General features: G+C 34.3%; 1 protein-coding gene across 4 annotated transcripts; it reads left to right on the forward strand.

Moving 5' to 3' along the window:
- Nucleotides 1–11,117: 11,117 nt before the first annotated feature.
- Nucleotides 11,118–20,532, forward strand: LOC119642858 (D-2-hydroxyglutarate dehydrogenase, mitochondrial). Of its 4 annotated transcripts, none has more exons than XM_038042157.1 (6): nt 11,118–11,204; nt 15,264–15,356; nt 18,895–19,440; nt 19,513–19,681; nt 19,754–19,883; nt 19,943–20,531. In XM_038042157.1, exons 2-6 carry the CDS (start codon nt 15,267–15,269, stop codon nt 20,514–20,516), a joined length of 1,509 nt encoding a protein of 502 aa, XP_037898085.1. In that variant the 5' UTR covers nt 11,118–11,204; nt 15,264–15,266; the 3' UTR covers nt 20,517–20,531. The 4 variants fall into 4 exon arrangements, with proteins under 4 accessions (XP_037898085.1, XP_037898095.1, XP_037898100.1 ...); XM_038042167.1 differs by having other exon boundaries at nt 11,131–11,168; nt 19,943–20,532; XM_038042172.1 differs by lacking the exons at nt 11,118–11,204; nt 15,264–15,356 and adding an exon at nt 18,697–18,805 and having other exon boundaries at nt 19,943–20,532.
- The last annotated feature ends 2,626 nt before the right edge of the window (nt 20,533–23,158 follow it).

Here is a 23,158-nt window from a genome sequence, read left to right on the forward strand (position 1 = left end):
AAGGTCCAACTTTCCATATGTTATGACGCAAATTGGTCCAGAATAGTGATTGACTTATATAAATTCTTAATCCCAAGTTTGGAGCTTATAGATTTATGTTTTAGGCCCTTTCTCGTGTAAGGGTTCTTGCGAAAATTAACTCGTCCTATGACAACAATGTATAATTTTTTCTATTTTAAGACGATAATAGGTGCAAAATAAGCAAGAACATTATAGTCGGGCAAGGCCGACCATTAGATACCCTATACCAACTCGACTAATACATTTATTAAAATTGCACATTACTTTCACGCAACGGCATACTTTACATGAAAGCCCGCATATTGAAGGATGCACGAAACGTCACATGAATCGATTCAAATTTTGCAAAATTAATTTACTTCCGAATAATTCTGTCATTTTTCAGTTTCGATCTTAAAAAATTAGAAATTAGTCTTTCTCTCCATATAAGGGCATGGTTTTCATGATAATCCCTACATACGTTGGAATCTAAAAAATGGACCTATGAAATTTAAATTCCGTATCGTTTGCTCAATATTGACTAATTTTTATCCTAATATATTAAAAGTTATACCGCTTTCAGAAGGGCTTGCTATTCATGAGAAATCTTATATGGAGTAGGATCCAAGAAAAACACCCATATGGTTCCGATTTGGTCCATTTACTTTTTATATCCACCATGAACCGCTTTTCATCATAAAACATTAAGAATTAGGCCTTTTTCGCATATAAGGGCTTACATATCCTAAACCCTCTTATATGCGGTGGTGTCCAAAAAAATGAGCCTACTTGGTCCAAATTCGGTAATGTTGATTTCTTTGCCAATTTAATATTTTCACCATGAAAAAGTGAAAATTGGACTTTTTTGGACCGTATAAAGATTCAGTTTTCGTGGGAACAATGGCATTAGATCGGGTTCAAAATATTGCCTGAGTTGAAGTAACTTCTTCATATCCATTTAGAGTGTGCAAATATAATTACAGAGTAAGTTTTGTCGACAAATTTTGAAAATTGCAATTTTTTTCTATATAGTCACCTTTCAAGCTAAGGCATTTTATGGGAAGCGGTCAAAGCACGTCAGTGTACCGAATGTTGAACGGTTGAACGTAAATTTACATGAACAGATATCACACGGACAGACGTATAGATGGGTAAGTAAGCTTAGATCGAAACAGATAGTAATTCTGAATCGATCGGTATAGTAAAAGGTCGACTATCTTGAGCGCTTTTGGGTGCTACATATGCCCGCATAAACTTATAAATACCCTATACCCGAAGTGGTGCCTTCCTCAACAAAAAGAATGAACTTTACTACATGTGGGTCACGTTGGCTGATGTTTAAGATACATATTATGACCAATTATTATGAATTTCATGAAAAGTAAATCCTTACACGAGCATAAGATAACGCCTTGTGATAACATTTTAATTTGTTTTACTTTTGCGTTTAGAAAACGAGTTCCGTGATTTTCAACTGCCAAAATTTTCATTTTTCTTTTAGTTACCTGCTTGCTCTATATAATTCTATATTTCTAGTTTTTGAGGCGTTTCCGGTACTTTATTAATATATGTTTTTCACACAATCCTGCATAAAAAGCCGTCAAAGGAGCAACAGAGGGGAAGGGAAAAACATGACTTTAAAAGTAGTACAATGAGGTTTAAGGGAAAGCGTTTGGTCGATCAATCCGATTTGCTTTAAATTTTTCTTTATTGCGATTTAGTTAGCACTATTCGACTATCGGTTGATTTAATCAATTTGTGACTTCGATGTAGCTCCAAGATTTTATCCATGCTGATATCTAAACTTTCGACCTGAGAAATATGTCCGATTATTTTTGAGAAAATTCTATTTGTTTGTATTAGTATTTTTATTTATTTTTGCAAAACTACGGTAAATAATTGCTAGGCAAGATTTTTTACATAGACGAAGCGACTTTGATAAGCGCCCTTGAATGTGGTAAGAAAAGTATTTTCTGCTCATTTTGCGCATGAATCATGTACGCATTCCTATCATATCTAAGCTTAACTTTAAAATCCTTCGTTTTTTTATACTTTACACCATACGTTGTACAAGGGTATATTAAGCTTGCGCGGATGTATGCAACATCGACAAGGTCTTGAAATAGGTCCAATTCGTAGACGGACGCGATAGCAAAATGTTTCAAATCGAATCATTTTTTCGAGCACTTCTTATCTAACGTTTTATTTCGAAAACTCGTCCTATGCATAACTGAAGGATGTTGCAGGATATTTAGTGGTGGGCCGAGGGACCCACCCATAGGGTCAGACAGGAATCCAAAGAGGTCAGGCTGCCTGCTCACTCAATATCACGTCTACCTGCGAAGGTGGTCAGGGTTGGCTGCATCGGTTAACACGGACCAAGAATTAGTGCTTGCCAGGATCCGTTGTGCGAAAGCTTGCACTTACGTATACCACACAAGAAACTTCGGTGGAAACGGCTATATACAAACATAATCTATACAAGTTTCATGAATAATTGTTTGCCTGATAAGATTGGTATTTATATGCTTGTCTTAAATGAAGAACCCAAAAGCTTCAGTTTAACCGATGTTCGCGAGGTTTGATCGATTGAGTGCGGCCCTTCGGCTGGCTGTGGTTATACCCAAATGCGAGGCATTAGATAATTAAAGGTGCTTGTCAGACCTCGCTACGCCCAGAAAGGTAAGTTTGGATCAACCAATCCAGACTTTCATGCTGGTACTTTAGGCCCTCTCTCTGGCAGGTTTTTCTTGCGTTTGCATTAAGTAGACCTATACGCGGTTGAATAAATCCTTTCTTTTCCAATACGCTAAACTCCAACATCACGCATCTTGGTACATCAAGTTCACAGGCTGCTGCCTGTTTTAAAGAATAGAGGACTTTCTGCAACTTACACCCTAATGGGTAAATTTCGTTCCGCCTTCGCTTCATATCCAGGCGGTTGTTTAGACGTACAAAAATTAATTGATTGGCGATCCAATAGCAGTATGTAAAATGTATTCGGTTAATGGTGTAACTTTTATACATCAAATTTAATGAATTTCCTTTTATACCCTACATCCCTTGTGGCACATGATATATTAAATTTGTACGGACGTACGTAACATGCAGACGGTCTTGAAAGCCATCTTTTATTAAATCGACAAACCTGTCTGTCCGTCTGATATCTGTACATGTATTTTTCTGTTCAGCCAACAGGTCGCAACATTTTCGAGACCTTTTGAGGAAATTTAGTAAAATCAAAAGACAAAAAAAAAAAAAAAAAAAAATTATACTTCAATACTACATAGTACTGCGTATGTGCGCAAGTTGTTATCGTTTTATCTACTGTGGCTTATAAGTAAAGAGCAAAAAAGTAAATTATTTTGTTTTTGTTTTTCAAAATCGACATACTCTCACATTATGTTATACTGTAAGCATCCGTCCTCCAACGGATTTGAGCAGTTTTTCGATATCAAAGTGCATACAAAAATTTTCCAATTGAATTTTAGAGAATATTTGCCACAGACAGACATGCTTAAATTAATTGAGATTTTCAAATTGGTCAAAAATATATATATATGGCGCTTGAAGAAGAAGAAGCCCGTAAGAAAGCAATGCACACAGACGGAAAGCAAGCCAGAAACGTATTTTTTGAATAATAAAAGTTGAGTCTATATCTAGTCCTTGTGGGTGTTGCATACATCCGCGCAAACATAATATACCCGTATATCCCAAATAGTGTAAGGTATGAAAAGTCCGGAAAATTTATAGTTTTATAGTCGAGAACATACAAAAAATCACAAAAACATCATTCCAATCTTTTAAATTATATTCCTAGAAATCCTGATATGTCGAATCACTGTCAGCTTTATAGTCGCTTAACGGTAGTTATGATAAAGCTAGATAGACTAACATGTTCTTGTTTGAAATTTTTTCCCCTTTTTTTTAATGATCTGTTACTCAGAAGAATGCTTTTAAATCAAGATGAATATATTCTAACAACGCTTGTTCACGCGTTAAAAAAACTAGGAATCAATATGTAAGACATAATGGTGTAATTTCTCTCCAGCAGGGATTCATGCGAGGCAGGCAGCGTTTTTCAAGCGTAGTGGGCACAAATGATGGTTAATGATTTATTTTCTTCAGATATCTTCTAGGAAACCTAAAGCATAAATTAATTAAATAAGCAACAAAATTTTTTCCGAAATATTAGGAAGCTTTGTAAGCAAGCAAAGTAAAGCAAAGACGTTTGTAGTAAAAAACAAAGAAAGTTTTTTTACCATTGATGTCAAAATTTCACATATACAACAGATTTCTTGATCAGCAATGTGCTTTAATTACTAAACATGAATCCTTTCCGATTTTTATGATTTTTGTTGAATAAGTAACGTTGATAAAATCATGCTTATATTCAATTGGATGTCATGCTCATTTCCTTGTTCAAAGTTCTCATGCATAAAAAAGAGTAAGAGTGCACAAGTAACAGTTGTGGGCACATTTATAAAGTTGAAATGTTTGCTACGGTACCAATAAAAAGCCAATCGGTCGGATGGACATTGCATTACATCATTATTTCGACAAATTCTTTAGTAATACGATTAAAAACTCTCTTATATCTTGTTTTGTAATCTGTGGACTAAACAAAGCCATTTTTAGGCATCACGATTTCAATTGTTCGATGATTTTTCCAAGCTTCGATCATAAGCAAACCGTATGGCAAACCTAGTTTTAGGTTCCCCGGTTGCAAATAACTAATGGAATATAAACCGAACTTTTTCACATACGAAAATATATATTCACGCAGTTATTTACTTATTCTATTATATATCTTTTAGGTTTGAGATCGTTCAATTAATCCTTGACATCGGGTGCATATAAGGCTGATATGTAGGTAACATTTTTCTGATATTTCCGTTTTAAAATATCGTAAACAATATGTTTGGAAGTCTTGTATCATTCCCTAAATTGACTGAAAGTCATTGATCTACGAATGCTATTAGTTTGCGGATATCTACCTTGGGCAAGATAATAGTTTTTTTTCGCTCAGCTAGGTTTACCAATAATTCATTTAGATGACACATATATAAGGTATCAAACAGTAAATATAGATTTTTCATAGCTTTATCGTATTACATACACTATTCATACGCATGAAAAGGCTAGGTTTGAATATAATTTTTTTGTCGTGGCCTTCATTAAGGATTATAAATATCGAGAAAATCCTGCAATCATCGAGATCACGGCTTTCTGCCTTTTTCAGTTTTTCAACATCGAATAATTTTTAAATAAAACTTTTTTTTGTTCGATTTGATATCTATCTGTAATCTACCGATTTTATTGCGAGTGTGAATGAGTGTTGATAATACCGTTCATGTTACTAACGTCTCCTAAGAGGCTTCGTAACTTTTGCCATATTTTTCCATTTCCATTTCAGTTGCATCAATTGTTTTAGGTAACATCCTCTATAATTAGTTTAATTTGGTTGCAATAAACCTTAATATATCGCACTCAACTACTTCCAAAACAAATGGAATCGCCATGAATATTCGGCTCAACGATCTATGTTAATCGTTCGCCTAATCTGCATTATGGTCATTTGGGCTGAGGATATTGTAATGTATCCAGTAAATGCGTGCAGTCCTTTATATTGCCCACGAGCTTGTAACGTAGGGCAAACAAAATTTTTTATCCATGTCATGTAAAGGTTGCACAGCAATGATTCACGTTATGATAGTTGTTCTGCTTATAAAAAACTCTTCCATAAGTTATTTTTTCCATTGGCCCAAGCGTGTGAGCTAGGCGTCTGATGGAGGGCAACTTAGAAAAGTTTTGCAGGAATTTCGATGACAAATTAGCTGACGCGATTTATTTGCTTGATGGAAACACTTACTGATTTTAGTTTATTCGTCGTTTAAGGAAACAAATACACATTCATATTCGCTTTGTGGCGAATTTTTGATGCGGATCATGTCAAATCAAACTACACAAATTACAAAATATATATTTTTTTAATTGCCCCTCGATCGTCAATTGGCCGAGTGTCATGGAGCTTAAGAACAATATAAGTTTCAATTTTGTATCTTTCGCGGGCTTAGTTAAGTAGCATACCACAGTTTCTTCGATTAAGTTTTGAATTTTGCCACAATAGTAAAGTAGCAGTAAAATAGAAGTAAATTTCTAATTTATATATCTGTGTATTACAAAAGCAAGCGCCATCTTATGTTGTGGTGGTAGGTATGGCATAAATAAATGCTGTATTATTTTTGTGTATTACAGGCGGGACGATAAATTTAGGACATCTCGATTCTCCGGTCATGCGTACATATATATATATATATATTTATATATTTTTTTTTCTTACATTATCCTATTGATTATGTTGAGTCAAATTATTCAATTTCTTTAATGGCCCATTATTTGCAAAACAAATATGCTTTGTTATAATGTTCATTACATTTCATTCATTTCAATTTTAATTTCTTATATCGTTCATATTTCGCATATTGAAGAATCGATTTATATATAAAAAAAAAAAAAAAAAATTTTTAAAATGTAAAACCGACGCTAAAACACTTTAGGCTTTGCGGCCATTTTAAATTATTAAGCAAATGTAAGGCAACGCCTTTATTTATAAAAAGAAAAAAAAAAAAAAGAGATGACACTATGGCATAGTGTAGAGAAAAACTTGCTTACTATCCCGCTTTATAACATTTGGAAAAGAATTTAAGGCGAATTCATGGAGTAACAAAAATATATGAAATGATTTCTCTCATTAACGGAAATCATTTAATATGTGTATATTCATTTCGGTATCTATTTGAATATAAATTTACAAAAGCCAACATATATAGTTATATACATGCTTACATATATACATGTGATAATATGTTTTATTTGCAGATGTGTTAAAAGCAAAAAAAAAAAAAACATTCAATGGCGGATATCAATGCAATTAGAAATTTTAATTTAATGGCATTCTAAAGAAAAATATTTGTATATTTGTGCGCATGGCATAGAGAAAATAATTATTGATAACAAAATCTTTTCAAATTTCTTTATTCACATCATAAGGTTGGTAAGAGATATATGTTAGCAAAAAATTAATAAAATATTTGCAAATGTAATAACTAACATAACGAAATAAAAGACATTTCGGGACATATGCTATCTATCTCTTTCTATTGCATGCAATGAAAATGCAGTAATGCACGTGTAAGAGAAATAGAAAATTAAAATATCTCTGACTATCTTAGCAAAGTAAGGGATCTTAGAAAACTTTCTTCTCTCTCTACATTACAAATAATTGATTTTTTGTAATAAATTGAACAGGTAGGGAAAACGAGGCAGAGACACACACACACAGATGGAGAGAGAGAGAGAGAGAGAGAGAGAGAGAGAGAGAGAGAGAGAGAGAGAGAGAGAGAGAGAGAGACTGACAGGCGGAAAATTGGAATTTAATATCTTGCCAATCCACGGAATTTTTGAATAGCGTATTTTATATATACATTTTATATAGTTCTCACAATTGATGGATTGCCTATAAGCATGCCGGGCTTCCTTTTGAGTTTGATGAAAAGATAAAAATTCGCTTGTAGTCATCTTAAGCCTTTGCACTCCTCATATTTTTATACCTATTATCAAAGGAAATTTCAGAGACTATTCCGAACCCATTTTAAGTATATCCGTCTGTCCATCTGTGTAATGCCTGCGGTAAATGATTTCCACGTACCAAATATGTAGTTATCCGCTTTAGATTTGACAGAAAATTCTTGCTTGCAATTTACTATGGAAAATGGTCGAAATTGGTAAAAGGGCATACAAAACAGTGCCATATAAATATAGAACAGACCTATATATTTAAAATGAAAGAAAAATAAGAAAAATGGGGATTTTGCTCATTACCCGCATGCCATTACAGATAAAGCGACAGAAATTTCCAAAAGATGGTGAGTTTAAAAAATTCACCGCACACAACTGAATACAATTTTCTTACTTATTTTGCAACTGTTTTCACTGAAACTTTGTCAAGATCAACCACTCTTATACCGATCACTGAAAAATAAGCGATATATTGATTTTGTCAGAACATGTCCTTCGTCCATGGCGAAGCTTCAGAGATGCCGCAAAGTATCCCTATTCTTGATCATCATCCAATTTCGAATGGGTTTAAGCATGTCCGTCTGTTCTTCTTGGACACAGATCGGTGCCAAAAATCGAAATTCGATCGAAAGAAGAAACATACAATGCTACGTAAAATGAGAAGGCCTTGGGTTTTCTGCTCATTACTCATAACGTACAGCGGACAAATACACAAAACTTTGAATGGGCGGCGCTTTGCTATCTATGGGAAAATGGGCAAAATTGTCGCTCCCCGTAATCAATATTATAGTGCATCAAAATTTAATTTTTCTTTCAAAACTTGAAGTTTTAAAAACCCCATAAAATATATAAATTCTTGTCAGTTTGAAATTCGGTATGCACTTAAGCATATCCGCCTGTTCGTCTGTCCATCTGTCTGTTATGGAATATCTATAGTAATGTGGTAAACATTCTACCGGCCGCAAAACTGAACATATCGTCTACAAGTTTGCAAACAGTTTGAAAATGACCCAAGTCAAAGTTAAAGGATACGCGTACAACACCTATACAACAACATAAAGTACAACACCTAAACCATATAAATTTTTCTGAAAGTGGAAAAATATCAACCTCATCCATTCCATGTTATAGCGTCTGAAAATTGAATTCTTTTCATTTTTTTAGCCTCTCTTAGTTTCCATATTTGTTTTTTTTTTCTTGACCAACGCGCGAAGGAGTATATTTTACTTTCGTCATTCCGATGAAGAAAAATTGAAGTGAATTACTCTACATGCTATCCTATGCGATGACTATTCAAATTATCATTGTGGTAGTGATTGTAATAAAATGCTAAAATGTCGCAAATATATTTATACCCTACGCCATTTATGCTGCAGTGAGATTGTTTTAAAAATTGCAAATTGTTTTGTATTATTATATATATATATATATATATAATATTTATATTATTAATATAACGATTTTTTTTTAAAGCGGGACATAAAAATTTATCGATCCAATTGATTTTTATTAGTATTGGTGCATGGATCGATCATATTCCTATATTAAATTTCGATTATATCTCACGCGGATGCACGGACTGACATGGGTAGAACGATTTTTTAAATGATTCTAAATTGATTGATACAATAAAACATGAGTCCATCATAAGTCCTTTTTGAGGCTTGCATGCATCGGCATAAAGGCGGATTGATAAAGAGTAATAATTAGCGAAATGCTTTGTCTTGGCTAACTGCAATACCTTCGTTCTGTCGACTTTACGGTATATTTGCGTAAAACATTTGTTCGTTGGCATGTTATATCGAAATATACGCGACAAAGGTATATACAAGTACACGTCTAATTATGGTCAGTGCAGCTATGTCTGTTTGCACGAAAAATTAGCAACTGGACGTGACGTCTGCCACATTAAAGACAAGAAAAAAAGGTTGTTGCATATTGTTGCAAATTATAGGCCGATAGTAACTTTTGATAGAAGTCTATTCAGATCATCAGTAAAGATGACCGTAATTGGTCAGCGAGCACGTCGTTTCAATTAAAGAAATAGTTTGTAATTTTTATGCGGTCGCCTTACGTAATGAGAGAGAGAGAGTGCCAAGCCTTAAGTAACATTTTTTGTATTCTTCTTTCTTTGGGTCGCCGAGCTAAATTATTTTTTATTAACTGTTTGGAGCGTAAAGAAGTACTTAGACTGACTTTTACTTCCCGATTTCACGATTGATTTTGCAATCGTTAAGGGAGTAATAGTAAGCGGGACGTAATCTCTCGATAGTTCGAGATGTGTATGCAGGGGCAAAAAGTTTATATATCCTGTATGAAGCGATTTCCGATATAATATTTCGTCTATATACATGCGTAGCGAAATTCTGGTATTCCTTGTATTTCCCATCGTTGTTCCATTCGATTACGGATCAAATATGTGGAGTGTCATCTACTAACGAATCTATGTCATATGCTTCGTAATGATTATCATATAAAACTTAAGCCAGAATCACTGGTGGAATCGATCATTAATTTGATTACGGTTTTATATGTAGATTGACCGAAACGTTTCCGAACCTTTAGTCCATCTCTATATTGTTTTCAAGTTAATAGTAATTTTTTGTCTGTTGAAAATGTGTTAACATCTATAAACCGACTTGGATGCATTCGTATCGGGATTTCCTCGAGCATTGTAACGTTATATTTCGTCTTTTTATATCTTACAGCCCTAGTAAGCTTGAGAGACAACCATTTTTTTATTATATCGCTTGATGTAAAATCATCTTCACATTCACTTTCTGAATCGATCTAAGGTTGTATGTCCGTCCTGATTTCTTGTGTCCAGCCTATAGGTCACAATTTTTGAGATATTTTGATGAAATTCGCTTCACTGACACTTTTTGACCCAAGGACGATTGCTGCAGAAATTGATTCAGGTCGGGGCATTGTTTCCCATTGCTTCCCATATAACACCTTATTTCGAAAAGTTGTTTTCATTTTCTTCGATAGCTCATCGTATTTGTATTTGTACAAGTTTGTGTTGTGCCACTTTTACTGTTCTCTGTTCATGAAATTTTTGCAAAGTTTTTCGTTTCGTTCTAGAGAACCTTAGAATATTCTACTTTTGATATTTTAGTATAAATTTTACATACAATGCATTTCTTTTTTCCATACTTCTTGGCTGCTTATCCTAATTAGAAAATGACGTAATCCGGAGGAAATAAAAAAAAAAAATTAACGTAACATGCATCGACACAATTTTGTATCGCATTCTTCATTTTTCTTTTCGAAGTACGTGCAAAACAAATCGTGTATTCTTAGCAACTGGCAACGAAATGTTTTCATTAAATATTATAACTAAAAAAGAATTAAAAAGAATTTAAAAATTCTGGTAACTCTAAAAGAAACTGAATGAAAAAGAAAGAGAAAGAGATTGAATGAGAGAGGGGTGGGGGATGAGGGGAGAGCGAGAGAGATAGACGGAACGTAATCAAATGAAAATTATTCGAGAGAGAGAAAGAGAGTACAATTAAGATAAGATTTAAGAAAAATTTTGATAATAATTTAATATTAGTCCCTTAAGAGATCGCATTAAGTTAAGTAAAGTACGTAAAAAAAAAGTAATAAAATTATTAAAAAAGGTAGGATAAAAATTGACGGCATCACGGCAACAACATCCTCTTATTGAATTATGTTTATTTTTATATGTAAACAAGTATTTGTATTGGATTTGTTTATTTTTCATTTTATGAAAGCCGCAGCTGATAAGTGTTTTCGCATCAACCAAACTGTTAGAGAAGATGTATTTTTATTTTTTTCCTTTTGAAATTTACAAAAAAAAAGAAAATAGTTTTTATAAAATAAGTAATTTAAAATTATTGCATAAAAATTCAAAATAATATAAAAAAAAAAACAAAAATATATATATATATATATATATATATATATATATTAAGATTTCGTACGTGTTGTTTGTTAATGAACCCTTGAGAATATCTCTCAGGGTTTTCTTCTTAATAAAATACTGCGTGTATCGGTTGCTAACATACGCTTAGCATTAGTGTGTAGCAGAGATTTACATATTTACATTCGTTGTGCGATTTATCATAAGATAAAAGATAGGACTGAGTTTCGAAGACAGAAAGATGGAAGATGGAAAGTTTATTTTCCGCGCAATCAAAGCATTGTGAAAAATAGTCTGAGCAATAGAAGAAAGGGTTGCACTTTTAATACTCACCACTTTTACGTTAATTGACGCATTGGTATGTACAAAGTTTGTGTGTGTGTAAGATCAAGCGCAGAGCTTTTAATACACAATGCGATATATCGCTTGATGCAAGTTGATAGCGCCTTATAGGTGTTTATGCAAACTAAAAGCCGCACATCCATGTCATTCACCTAATTCATGTATATTTACTTCATTTGTGGTAAACATAATGATTTACTAGAGAATACTGCTTAGGGTATATTTTGTCTCCATGATGTTGCTCAGAATGCGGCTCCGTAAATCGATTTGTCTGACTTTACGTTTTGATGTCATAATAAAGGCGAAGTGTAACTGAAAAACTTGCTGATCTCGTCGAGCTGTGAATGTAAGTCACTTTCTGCTTTTAACACGAACGATAACTGGCGATATTTCTCTCGGAAAACTAATTATGAATGGCTTTGTAGTGGGTTAGTGTTTTGAGATTTAGATTATGATGACATTGAGGGATCTCAACCTGGCATTTATTCAAATCTTATGCGTTTCAGGTGAGCGTTCTGCTGCCTGGTTCTCGAGCAGATATTCATAATAAGAGGAACAGATATTTCAACAGGTCTAAGGAAACTGGCTTGCTTTGTGAACGAAGTTGAGTAAAGGTTGTTATAATGCTTAGACATCTGAAAATGTTCTTCAAATTCATTAATTATGGCCGGGTTCTCTTCCCTCATCGACTTCAATAATACTGCATCCGTCCTTGTCCTTCCGAAATTTGTAAGATGCTCGTCAACTTTTTTGTACAGTCCTATGCTGTTACGGATAAGGCAACTAATGGATATGCCACCTAAGATAGATTTGATATTTTCCCGGCAGCTTTGGCTGCCTTGAAAGTATTTTATTGCTCTCATCCATATGGTATATCATCTTGTATCTTGAGGGATTATGCTAGTATTTTACACACTCCTTTTACTCTCTTAGAAAAGTATACCTACCCGAGCAGTGGAAAGAGTTGTTTTTAATTCCCTTAGAAGCTAGAAACAATGACAAATATTATAGAGAGATTGATTAACTGGGGGCTCTGCCTAAACTATTTAAACTTCTTTTAGTCCATAGATTTCGACTTTCATTTGATGTCTGATCGCCCTCTCAAGATGGCAGATCAACTTCGGTGAACTTACTGGGACTTATTTGCCATATATATAAAGAATTCTTGGTAGGCAAGGCAACGTAATGTTGTTTACGTCGACTATTTAATGTGTTTGATCGAGTTGTCTATAAACTCCATTTATACGAATTGTATTGCACACCTTTTCCTACTAATTTAGTTATCTTTATCTATCTAGCTGGCCGCACAAAAAGTGTGTTGTTTAATTCTTTTACATCACGGTCTGTACACAAGTCATATATTTGAGGAGATATTTAAATTCGCTCGTTTATAATTTATTTATTAATGACTTATCATCCCGCGTTCAATGTTATAATATGTGCTAATGTTTGTGGATGACATTAAGTTGTTTCTCTATTTCATTACCTGAGAAGAGAGCAAGCGTCCGCATTCTGAACCACTTAATTTAAAAAAAATTAAAGTTTTTTAGAGGAGTTCCGTTAGCTAGGAACTATTATATTGGTACCCATAAGGCGGTGTCTATTTCGTACTTTATGAATTTAGGGTCTATACTCGATCCAAAACTGCACTTTAGATTATGGGTCCCAGTGTCCGTTGACAAAGCGAAAACTTTGCTGCAGTTTATTTTCTTTAAAAGCGAATTTAACGACCCTTGTGTAAGTAAGAGGCTTTTGCTAGGAGAGTTCCGTGATGGTGTGAACTATCGCTGAACTACACGTGCTATGTCTATCAGCGTCTGAGTCTGTGCAAGACATATTTTTTTGCTTACTTTGCTTTGCGGGATTTGGAATTGAACACGTCAGTACCGTTGCCTCCTTATGAGAGTCGTCTTAAGCTTATCCATCTTCCTAGCTTGGACAGTAGACATAGCCGATTAGACGTCTCGTTTGTTATAAAAGTATCTATCTGGTGATTTTCGCCAAGCGAGATTAGTGTTCGTACGTGAGGTCTATCATCCACTTTATGATCTCGGCGTCAGTTCTTAAAGTAAAGTAAATGCCATGGTATATTTTAACACCCAATGGTTAATCTGGTTGCTGCTGCTAGGCTTTGTTATGGAGCACTTCTATTGTTCTTCAACATTCTGTGGGTGAATTGCAAAACATGGATAGGATTATTTTCACGACCGACCGCCTATTATTATACTCACAGTCTTATTGGATCTAGAAATTGATGAATAGAAAGTGAGCATAAATAATAAAATTTTTTGCATCTATCGTATTGTATAAGTAATAAATTGAATCAAGCTTGATGTATATATATATATATATATATATGTATTGAGTAGTTAGTATAGTTAGAATTTAAGTGTACTTTGACTTGTTAGAAAATTATCATACCTGCCACTCAAGGATGGCGGTATACTCATTTTGTTTTTTTTTTTTGCATTACGTCTGTAACACCCACTATTCTTGATAAGCGTGAAATTCTAAATTGATTGTGCGGTGTGTGTTGTTGGCACTCTCCTGGTCGCATAAATGAAGACAACGTTTTCAAATTTGCTGATGCGATTCCCAAAGTTCTTTCCAATTTCACGTAGGCACAGCCATCCATATATATTTGATCAGTTGGACCAAAGGCTTCGCTATAATTCTTGCACACTACAGGTGTTAGCGTGCCAATATCACTTCGAGACTTGTTTAAGGCATCATTATCACCAGCAGCGAAAATTTTGAACAAACGTTGTCACTTGTTGACCTTTAATGCATATCCATAAACTTTGGACATTTCTTTATTGTTGCTGTTGCATTAGACTCCGGACTGACGATGAAAAAATGTGCAATCACGAATATTGATTCTCGGATGCCGTGATTTTATTACAGTGTTGTAAAAGAAAAGTTATTCTCCTTAGAATATTTTGTAGCCAGGCTATCGCATTGTGGACTGGAAGAGCGGCGAACGGACAGAGCGAGAATATGAAAACAATTCTTTGCAAATAGTTCATTACTGATGGATATCGCAAATACCTAACTAAGCATATATAACTATATATATTAAAAACTTGCCGCGAATATTATTAGTCTGTTAACTTGCGTTCCATTGTATACAATCTATCAAAAGTACGTATGCTTTCTCTTAGGCTTACGCTCCCGTCGCGTTAACCCTTTAAGGCCCAAAACTCCAATATTATTTTGTTTCTTTTTTGATATATTAGATTAATATTTAACTCGTATATGTTAGTAGTGAAGTGCATATATGTAGACAAAAAAAATTTTTGATTTAAATCCAAACTATAACTATAATTACAATGATTAATTATGATCGAGAATTTTTGTTAATGCTACGATATAAATTTGATAGAATCGGAGTAGAATTTGTGGAGAGCTTTATTGCAGACACATTTCTTTAAATTGATATTCTTTCTGTTTGCAGATAATGCGTTTTCAGAGTATGCTTAAATTTGGCAACGGTGTGCGTAATCAATGCCGAATGTATATGGCGTCCGGGTTGCCGGAATTTACTCAGGTATAAAATGAATAAAAACAAGCAAAAGCACTATAGTGAACCGGAAGCTGCTATATAAAGTACCCTACATAATCCTACAAATATTCATATAACGACTTTTTCACTAACTAAGGCGTTATTTAGAAAGGGATCGAAAAAATGATCCGACATGAATAATTTTCAATAGCGTTCGTGCATTGTCTAAAACATGTTGGTGTACCAAAATTTTATCAAAATACAAGAAAACAAGATGGACAGACGGACAGACGGACAGATAACCTTAAAATAATTTTCAGTGTTATAAGCGTTCGGCCTTACGAGTTTTACAACGATGATCAGCACATTCTTAGAAATTACGAAAAGTCATTATTAATTTTATATGCGTTAGTGACCCGATAAACATTACTTTATAATATATTTTACGGATTCATTGAATCGCATTTCTGCATACCCCACCCCGGAATTATATGATTAGTGTACACTCATGTCCCGATCATGGCTAATAGATGTTTTTTTATGATATAAATTATATTTATACCCTACACCACTTGCGTATCCATTCCGCATCAGATTTAGAATTATTTTCTGAATCGATCTAAACTTGTCTGTCCGTCTAAAAATTTTTCATATACGTGTGCGTTCAAGTTAGAGTTTGCTATGTTGGAAATTTGCTATAGTGACGTGCTATGATCCCCGGATGAATGCTATTGAAAATGGCTTATTTTTTAAAGTCATTGTATGCATAGTTACGATAAGCGAATTGCCGTAAGGTGGATCGTGTCGAACTATAGTGTTCTTACTTGTTTATATATGGAGCCTAACTTTTCTAAATTTAGAAAAGAATATTTTAACTTATCGTTAACTGATCGATTCGTATTCAAATTATGAATTTCACGTTACGTTTTGTATACTTGTTTCGAAAGCCTAGTATGCCTAAGATAATAAGTACATAATATCACCTTAATAGATGTGTAATACAAATCAAGTCAATTCATTTTAGACTCTATGGATATACTGACCATCGGAGAAACTTAAAATATTGCAATTTAGCGTTAAGTGTAGGATGATTCAGTAAGAGCTCCGCCTTTATTTAATAATTAGGTTTTACCTTGAACAGGTTCGCATTACAAAAGTTTAATACGTTATTCGTATTAACAGTCACCCCATTAATATAACCACTGACACAATATCTCCTTTTTTTTTTTGTTTTTCTTTTCTTTTTTTTTTTTACATAATCCCACCCTTAGGTAACCACCAATCCAACTTGTCCGCCTATTATACGAGGGTTGATTATCATATACGCACAGTCTGTTTTAATTAATTTACTGACAATAATATGCAAGCGAACATTGCGTTCGCTTTAAAGCTCGAATTTTTAGATAAATATTTACATAGATTATTGTATATGATATAATGACTGGGGGAGTACATCTTTTGATTGAGTAAAACTATTTTCATGCAATAGTATCTTAAGGTAATAAATGCATTACAGATCGACAATTATTTATAAACACATATTGAAAATGAGGGCAAAGTATATTTTTGTTAGTATCTCATATCTTTATTTGTGAAAATACATACATTCATACATACATTCATATATAGATTGCGCTTTGGACAATTCTAAAAGTTCTCTATCGATAGAAAAATGGTCCGCCGTTTTCATATCTGGTATTCTTTAAAAAATTTATATATACGTTATGGTATCGTTTGGATAATATCGTTCACTATCCACGACGATTGTGTCGTGAAAGGCGGAATACGTTCAATAAATTATTAAACATATACATACATAAACGATATAATAGATTTTTGTAATAGATTTACAGGCAATTTCGGTCCATTTTTGAAAGAAAAACGAGTTGTTGAGTTGAGTCGAACCTTTACATCAACATCTCCGCACAAGGTGGTTTTGATGTGATCTTGACAGTGTTGTCGTCGTTTCATATTCAAATTCTTTGCAAATTTGTAGGCGATAGCTTTTATGTCTAGAAGTATGTTTACCACACATACCAAACAGCTGGACAGATGGACGAACAAATGAACAGACGAACATGTTTAGGTACATTCCGAAATTAACGAGCTTTGAAGAGGGTACTGAAGAAAAAATTTAATTTGATGCACTATAATATTGGGTAGGCGTGGTCAATTTTTTCAATTTTATGTTCAGATTACCCCATAGATCGCCCATAGAATATACATTCAAATTTTTGTACATTTATTCGCGGTAGCTCTAGTTTATGAGTAATGGGCAACAGACCATTTTTTTATACCTTTTAAAAAACGCAGGTATTCTTAGTATACGAGATACTTTAGGCGGGTCCTTCGACCGATTTGGACCACAAACTTGCGCGCAAGACCTGCCAATCTTGAAGTTGATGGCTTTATTTTTGTGGCCAGGAGAATATTTACAATAGACATTTCGCGGACGGACAGACAGACGGACGTGCCTACGTCGATTCGTTTTGACAAAGTGTCAAGAGTGTCAAGTTATTCTTCGGTGATGGGTACGAAAAGAAGAAAAAAAAAAAAAATTGACTATATAAGGAATAAGCAACATAACACAGATCCCTATATATCCGTTCCATATATGTAGCTGCTACGGTACCTACGACCGACAAAACGTATAAAATTTTGAATCATTTTAAGCATGTCTATCCGTGTGTCGTCTTCAAATATTGCAAAAACATTGAAAGCCGTCGACATTGCAATTGGGTCGGACCGATCGAAGGGCACTGCCACAATGCAAATGTTACTTTTGTGTTCTCAAAAGCAACACAACGCAAAAATTAATATTTACGCATTCTATTGTAATGTCACAGACGAAAAAAACCACTTTCGCACTTGTTATCCGATCAAATATTTGCCTTCTTTTCCATTGTTTGCAACGGAGAGCTGCATTTTATTTTCTTTTCGGAGAGCAAACACACACACACAAACTGAAACATGGCAATGTTGCATTATTCACGTCTAATTAATCGCAAAACAAGTAAGAACGTTATAGTCGGGCAAGGCCGACGATTAGATATCCTACACTACACTACTTCGCTTAAATATAGTCACTCACACATTTTCGTAATAATTGATCAAAAATTATGCAAATGCGAAGAGAAGGCGACAAGAATGGTACGGCCACCTAGTACGTCTGTGTGTCCGATCGGTAAGTGTGATATCTTTATCTACACCTAAACTAAGCTCTGCACTATAACTGATAGCAAAGCAAAAATCTACCACTCTTGAGATTTTAAACTCGGGAACATTGATTTGATAGTCGGGTTGTTTAATTACTCGACTACTCATGTAGAGTCCAAAAATCCACTGCCCGATCTGACGAACACTTTGGCAAATTCAGTTACGCAATTCTTTGATGTAAAACGTAACGATTATGTCAGATAATGTCGATCATGTATGCTCGAGTGTCTGTATTGAAAACTCTACTGCACTTGAGATTTGGGCCCGCGACCATTAAGGTATTAATTGCGATATTTTGCTTACGCAGCTACTCATGCGGCGACAATTAATTTATTCCTTCATTTATTTATCTTATGCTTTTTCGTAGAAACATTACAACGTTAAACGGAATAATTATGCAATTGTTGACGATAAGGACGTAAATTTTTTCGGTTCATTGATGGGTGCTCAATATGTTCTGCAAGATGCTGGTACAGATGATTTGTTGTGTTATAATGTGGATTTTTTGCGTAGCGTGCGAGGCAATAGTAAGTTGGTTCTAAGACCCGGTACAACGCAAGAAATTTCTGAAATTTTAAAGTATTGTAATAAACGTCATTTGGCTGTGTGCCCGCAGGGTGGTAATACCGGTTTGGTGGGTGGGGCAGTACCCGTATGCGATGAAATTATTTTATCGATGGCTCGTCTAAATAAAGTTCTTAATATTGATGAAATAACTGGTATAGCATCGTGTGAAGCCGCTTGTATTTTGGAGAATTTCGATGCGAAAGCAAGAGAAAAAGGTTTGGTGGTACCGATCGATTTGGGTGCAAAATCCAGTTGTCATATTGGCGGCAATCTATCGACAAACGCAGGCGGACTTCGGGTTTTACGTTATGGAAATTTACATGGTTCCGTATTGGGCGTGGAAGTTGTAAGTTAACTGTTATTAAAAATAAATATATTTTCAGTTTTCCAGTTCCAAATCTCTCATATTTCATCTTAGGTGCTGGCCAATGGTACAATATTAGATTTAATGTCGAATTTTAAAAAGGACAATACTGGTTATCATCTCAAGCATTTATTTATTGGTTCCGAAGGTACTCTCGGTATTATTACTAAACTGGCAATACTCTGCCAAACTGTATCGAGTTCAGTGCACGTTGCCTTCGTTGGTTCGTTTCAATTTCAATCTTCTAAACTCTCAACTCGGTATCAAATTATCTTAATTGCTCTACACTTTTTAGGCTTAAATTCGTTTGATAGTGTACTGAAAACCTTTTTAAATGCTAAACGATATTTGGGTGAGATTTTATCTGCCTGTGAATTAATTGACGAGAGGTCACTTGATGCTAGTGTCAAACAATATAATTTAAAGTCAATTCTCTTATCGATTGTTATCGATATTTTGAATTTGAAATTTTTATTCTTTTTAGATCGCCTATTGAAAACTATCCGTTCCATATGCTAATCGAAACGTCTGGAAGTAATGCCATTCACGATTCCGAGAAATTGAATTTCTTTTTAGAACACTGTATGAATAGCGGTGATATACTTAACGGTACAGTCACTAATGAAGTGAATAAAATTCAGGAAATCTGGAAATTACGCGAACTAATACCAACAGCATTGATCAGAGATGGCTTCTGCTTCAAATATGATATATCGTTGCCGTTACGCTCGTTCTACGATATTGTTCCGGTTTTGGAAGGACATGTTGGTAAATTGGCGAAACGTGTATGCGGTTACGGTCACTTAGGGGACTCTAATCTTCATTTGAATGTATCTTGTGAGGAATACTCAAGAGAGCTATATGAACGCATCGAACCGTTTATATATGAGCATACGGCCAAGTTAAAGGGTAGCGTAAGCGCTGAGCATGGTATCGGCTTTACAAAGAAAAATTATTTAAAATATTCGAAAAGTTCCGAAGCCATCACAATGATGCGTGAAGTAAAGAAATTATTGGACCCAAGTGGCATATTAAATCCGTATAAAGTTTTGAATTGAAAAATATCTTGAGTTTTTTAAAATTGTAAATAATACGATACAATAAAATTAAATGAGGTTAAAAAAAAAAAAATTCAATATCCGCGTTAACCAATTCGTTTTTTCTTTAGTCAGTGTCAGCAGACCCTTGTGATCCGTACATCATTACTTTTTCTTTTTTTTTTTTCGCTCTACTCACGGAAGATCGTCTATACGTATACGTGACGATCAGATGAACGCAGTGTGGGGACATAGATACGGAGTCGCCGCAATCATGGGCGCCCAATTGATGCGCCCGATTGGTAAGTGACTGGTAATGCCTTTACAGACTATCAGTGTTTCACTTCTCATGTCATAAAATTTAGGCACACTCCGTTTGATGGTTGACACATATTCGTATGGATTTGTCACCCATACGAACTTATTTTTGATGCATTATATATATATATATATATATATATATATATTATCGTAGATGTTTACTAGCATGCTACTGCAAGGTTATCACCTTGGCATTAAAAAGAACTTACAAGGGCACAATCTAATTATTGGGTCTACTATGACTCCTTCGATTGGACATTCTATCACATATATAGTCTCATGTCGTTTCCGTTGCCGTAAGTATCGTGTTATGGATCAAAAATTTATAAAGTTGTTTAAAGCTTAAAGGGATTAGTTCGATGGGAAGGTGTGAAGTGCTCTTTGTATCACAAAGATAAACATTTTACGTTCGCGCACAAGATCTTAAAATCAATATTGGATTTTGTCACCTCTTGATAAAAATTTTTGACGAGATTTTTGTTCGTGAAAACACCATTAATCTAGGTAAATAAAAACTTCTAATATATTACGTGATTCCATGCATTTTGATCAGGGACTTCTATCGGTGAAGATGACATAGATATGTAAAGTATCAATGTACACATGTCTCTATATATCTACATAACAGTTTCCCATTTAGCATTAGCTTGAAGAAAATATGCTGACGAAGCCTATCAAAGAGTCTTAGAAGCTCGCGGTGATGTTGCTCCATCATATACCATTTGTCATCTTTGCTTTCAACGGTTCAAAATGCGGTAATTTTGGTCTGCATGACAAAGGTACAACCTGGAGGATCAAAAAAGTTCGTAGATTTGTTGGAAGAAAACCCCAATCGAACTCACAAAGAATTTTCGAACAATTTACCAACACTTTTCTAGACGTTTACATGCGATGGGAAAGATCCATAGGAAGGGGTAAAATGACTGAAAATGGCTTTTCGAATCGTTACAACAACATCGCGGTTTCATTGCTTGTCGGATAAAAAAAGTTCTGTGACGTATTGTGACTGCGAAATATTCATAGCCGCAAAGGTTTCCTATGCATTCGGCAAGATCAGTAAGGTGCAGCGTATTAGAAGCTGCTAAAACCGAATGAAACTATTGCACCAAATGTCTACCGACGTCAGTTAAGTAAATTGAACGATGTCTTATTGCAAAAAGGAAACCAGCAATGTCAGTTAACAGACGCAAAGTCATCCTCTTGTACGACACCGCTCGACTACATGTTGCAAGAGTTGTTAAGGATGCATTGTCGCAGCTCAAATGGGAAATTCTATCTCACCCATGCTAAAGAAATGAAAAAATGGATCAATGCATTATATCGCTGCCAAAACAATATCATTCTCACGACACGATGGTCTAACCATGTTTCCAAAAAGATGAGGAAAAGTTGTAGCAAGTGCTGGAGAATATTTTGATTAATATGTATATGTTGTAGCAGTTTTCCCCAATAAATAAATGCCTTTTTCAAATGCAAAATTGATCAGAATACATGCAAGCACCTATTATGTATTGTATGTGTGTATACGGCTAATGCTTTGCCTAATTATACTACTTCTACTAATATTTGATTTACTTGTATTTTTATAAAACATCAGTTTATTATAGGTTAAGGTAATCGTGAAATGAAATACAATTCGATAACATAGTTCGTAACATAGGGTTAGAGTGAAAAAAAAATGAGAAAAAGAAAGTTGACAAAAAAAAAAAAACAAAAAAAAGCTAAAAAACAAAAAAACCTTAAAGTAAACAAAACACATATAAAATGCGTTTAATTTTCGATTCTTATACGTTACACTACTCTGTGATGCAAAAGTGTATTAAGTTTGTACGGATGTGTGCAACACCTAGAAACACTTGAGAAAGATCCAACTTTTTTTATATCGATAGTGGTTCTGAATTGATCGAAACTTATCTATGCGTCTGTCCTCTCATCGTTTGTTTTCTTTTGTTCAATCTGCAGATCGTAATTTTTGAAATATTTTGACGAAACTTTTTCATTTCACAAACAGAGTTTTTGTTCCAATGATGTTCGCTATTGAAAATTGTTCGGAACCACATCCCTTATAAAATCTTATTTTGAAAAGTCGTTGTATGATTAACAATATTAAGCAAAATGGCTTTAGGGTATTTAACGACGAGTCGTGTCCCATCATAGTGTTTTTCACTTGTTTTTTTTTTTTTTTAAACAATAAATAGCTATATCAAGTGACTTGAGCAGTTAAAGTTTTAGAGTACATTTTGCTCGGATTATTATCAAAAGATCAGACGCCAAAAAAGGTGTAACAGTTTCCAACTAACGCCATCAGAATCGCAATCTCTACAATAAAATAGGTTTTTAGA

The sequence above is a fragment of the Glossina fuscipes genome, unplaced genomic scaffold (assembly GCF_014805625.2).
Source record: "Glossina fuscipes isolate IAEA_lab_2018 unplaced genomic scaffold, Yale_Gfus_2 0, whole genome shotgun sequence".
NCBI classification, from domain to species: domain Eukaryota; kingdom Metazoa; phylum Arthropoda; class Insecta; order Diptera; family Glossinidae; genus Glossina; species Glossina fuscipes.

Excerpts from the sequence above, each read along its gene's own strand:
- LOC119642858 (XM_038042157.1), top strand. The coding sequence starts at position 15,267 with ATGCGTTTTCAGAGTATGCTTAAATTTGGCAACGGTGTGCGTAATCAA. Across the intron at positions 19,682-19,753 it reads AGTGCACGTTGCCTTCGTTG|GCTTAAATTCGTTTGATAGT; the intron begins GTTCGTTTCAAT and ends TACACTTTTTAG. Across the intron at positions 19,884-19,942 it reads GTCAAACAATATAATTTAAA|ATCGCCTATTGAAAACTATC; the intron begins GTCAATTCTCTT and ends TATTCTTTTTAG.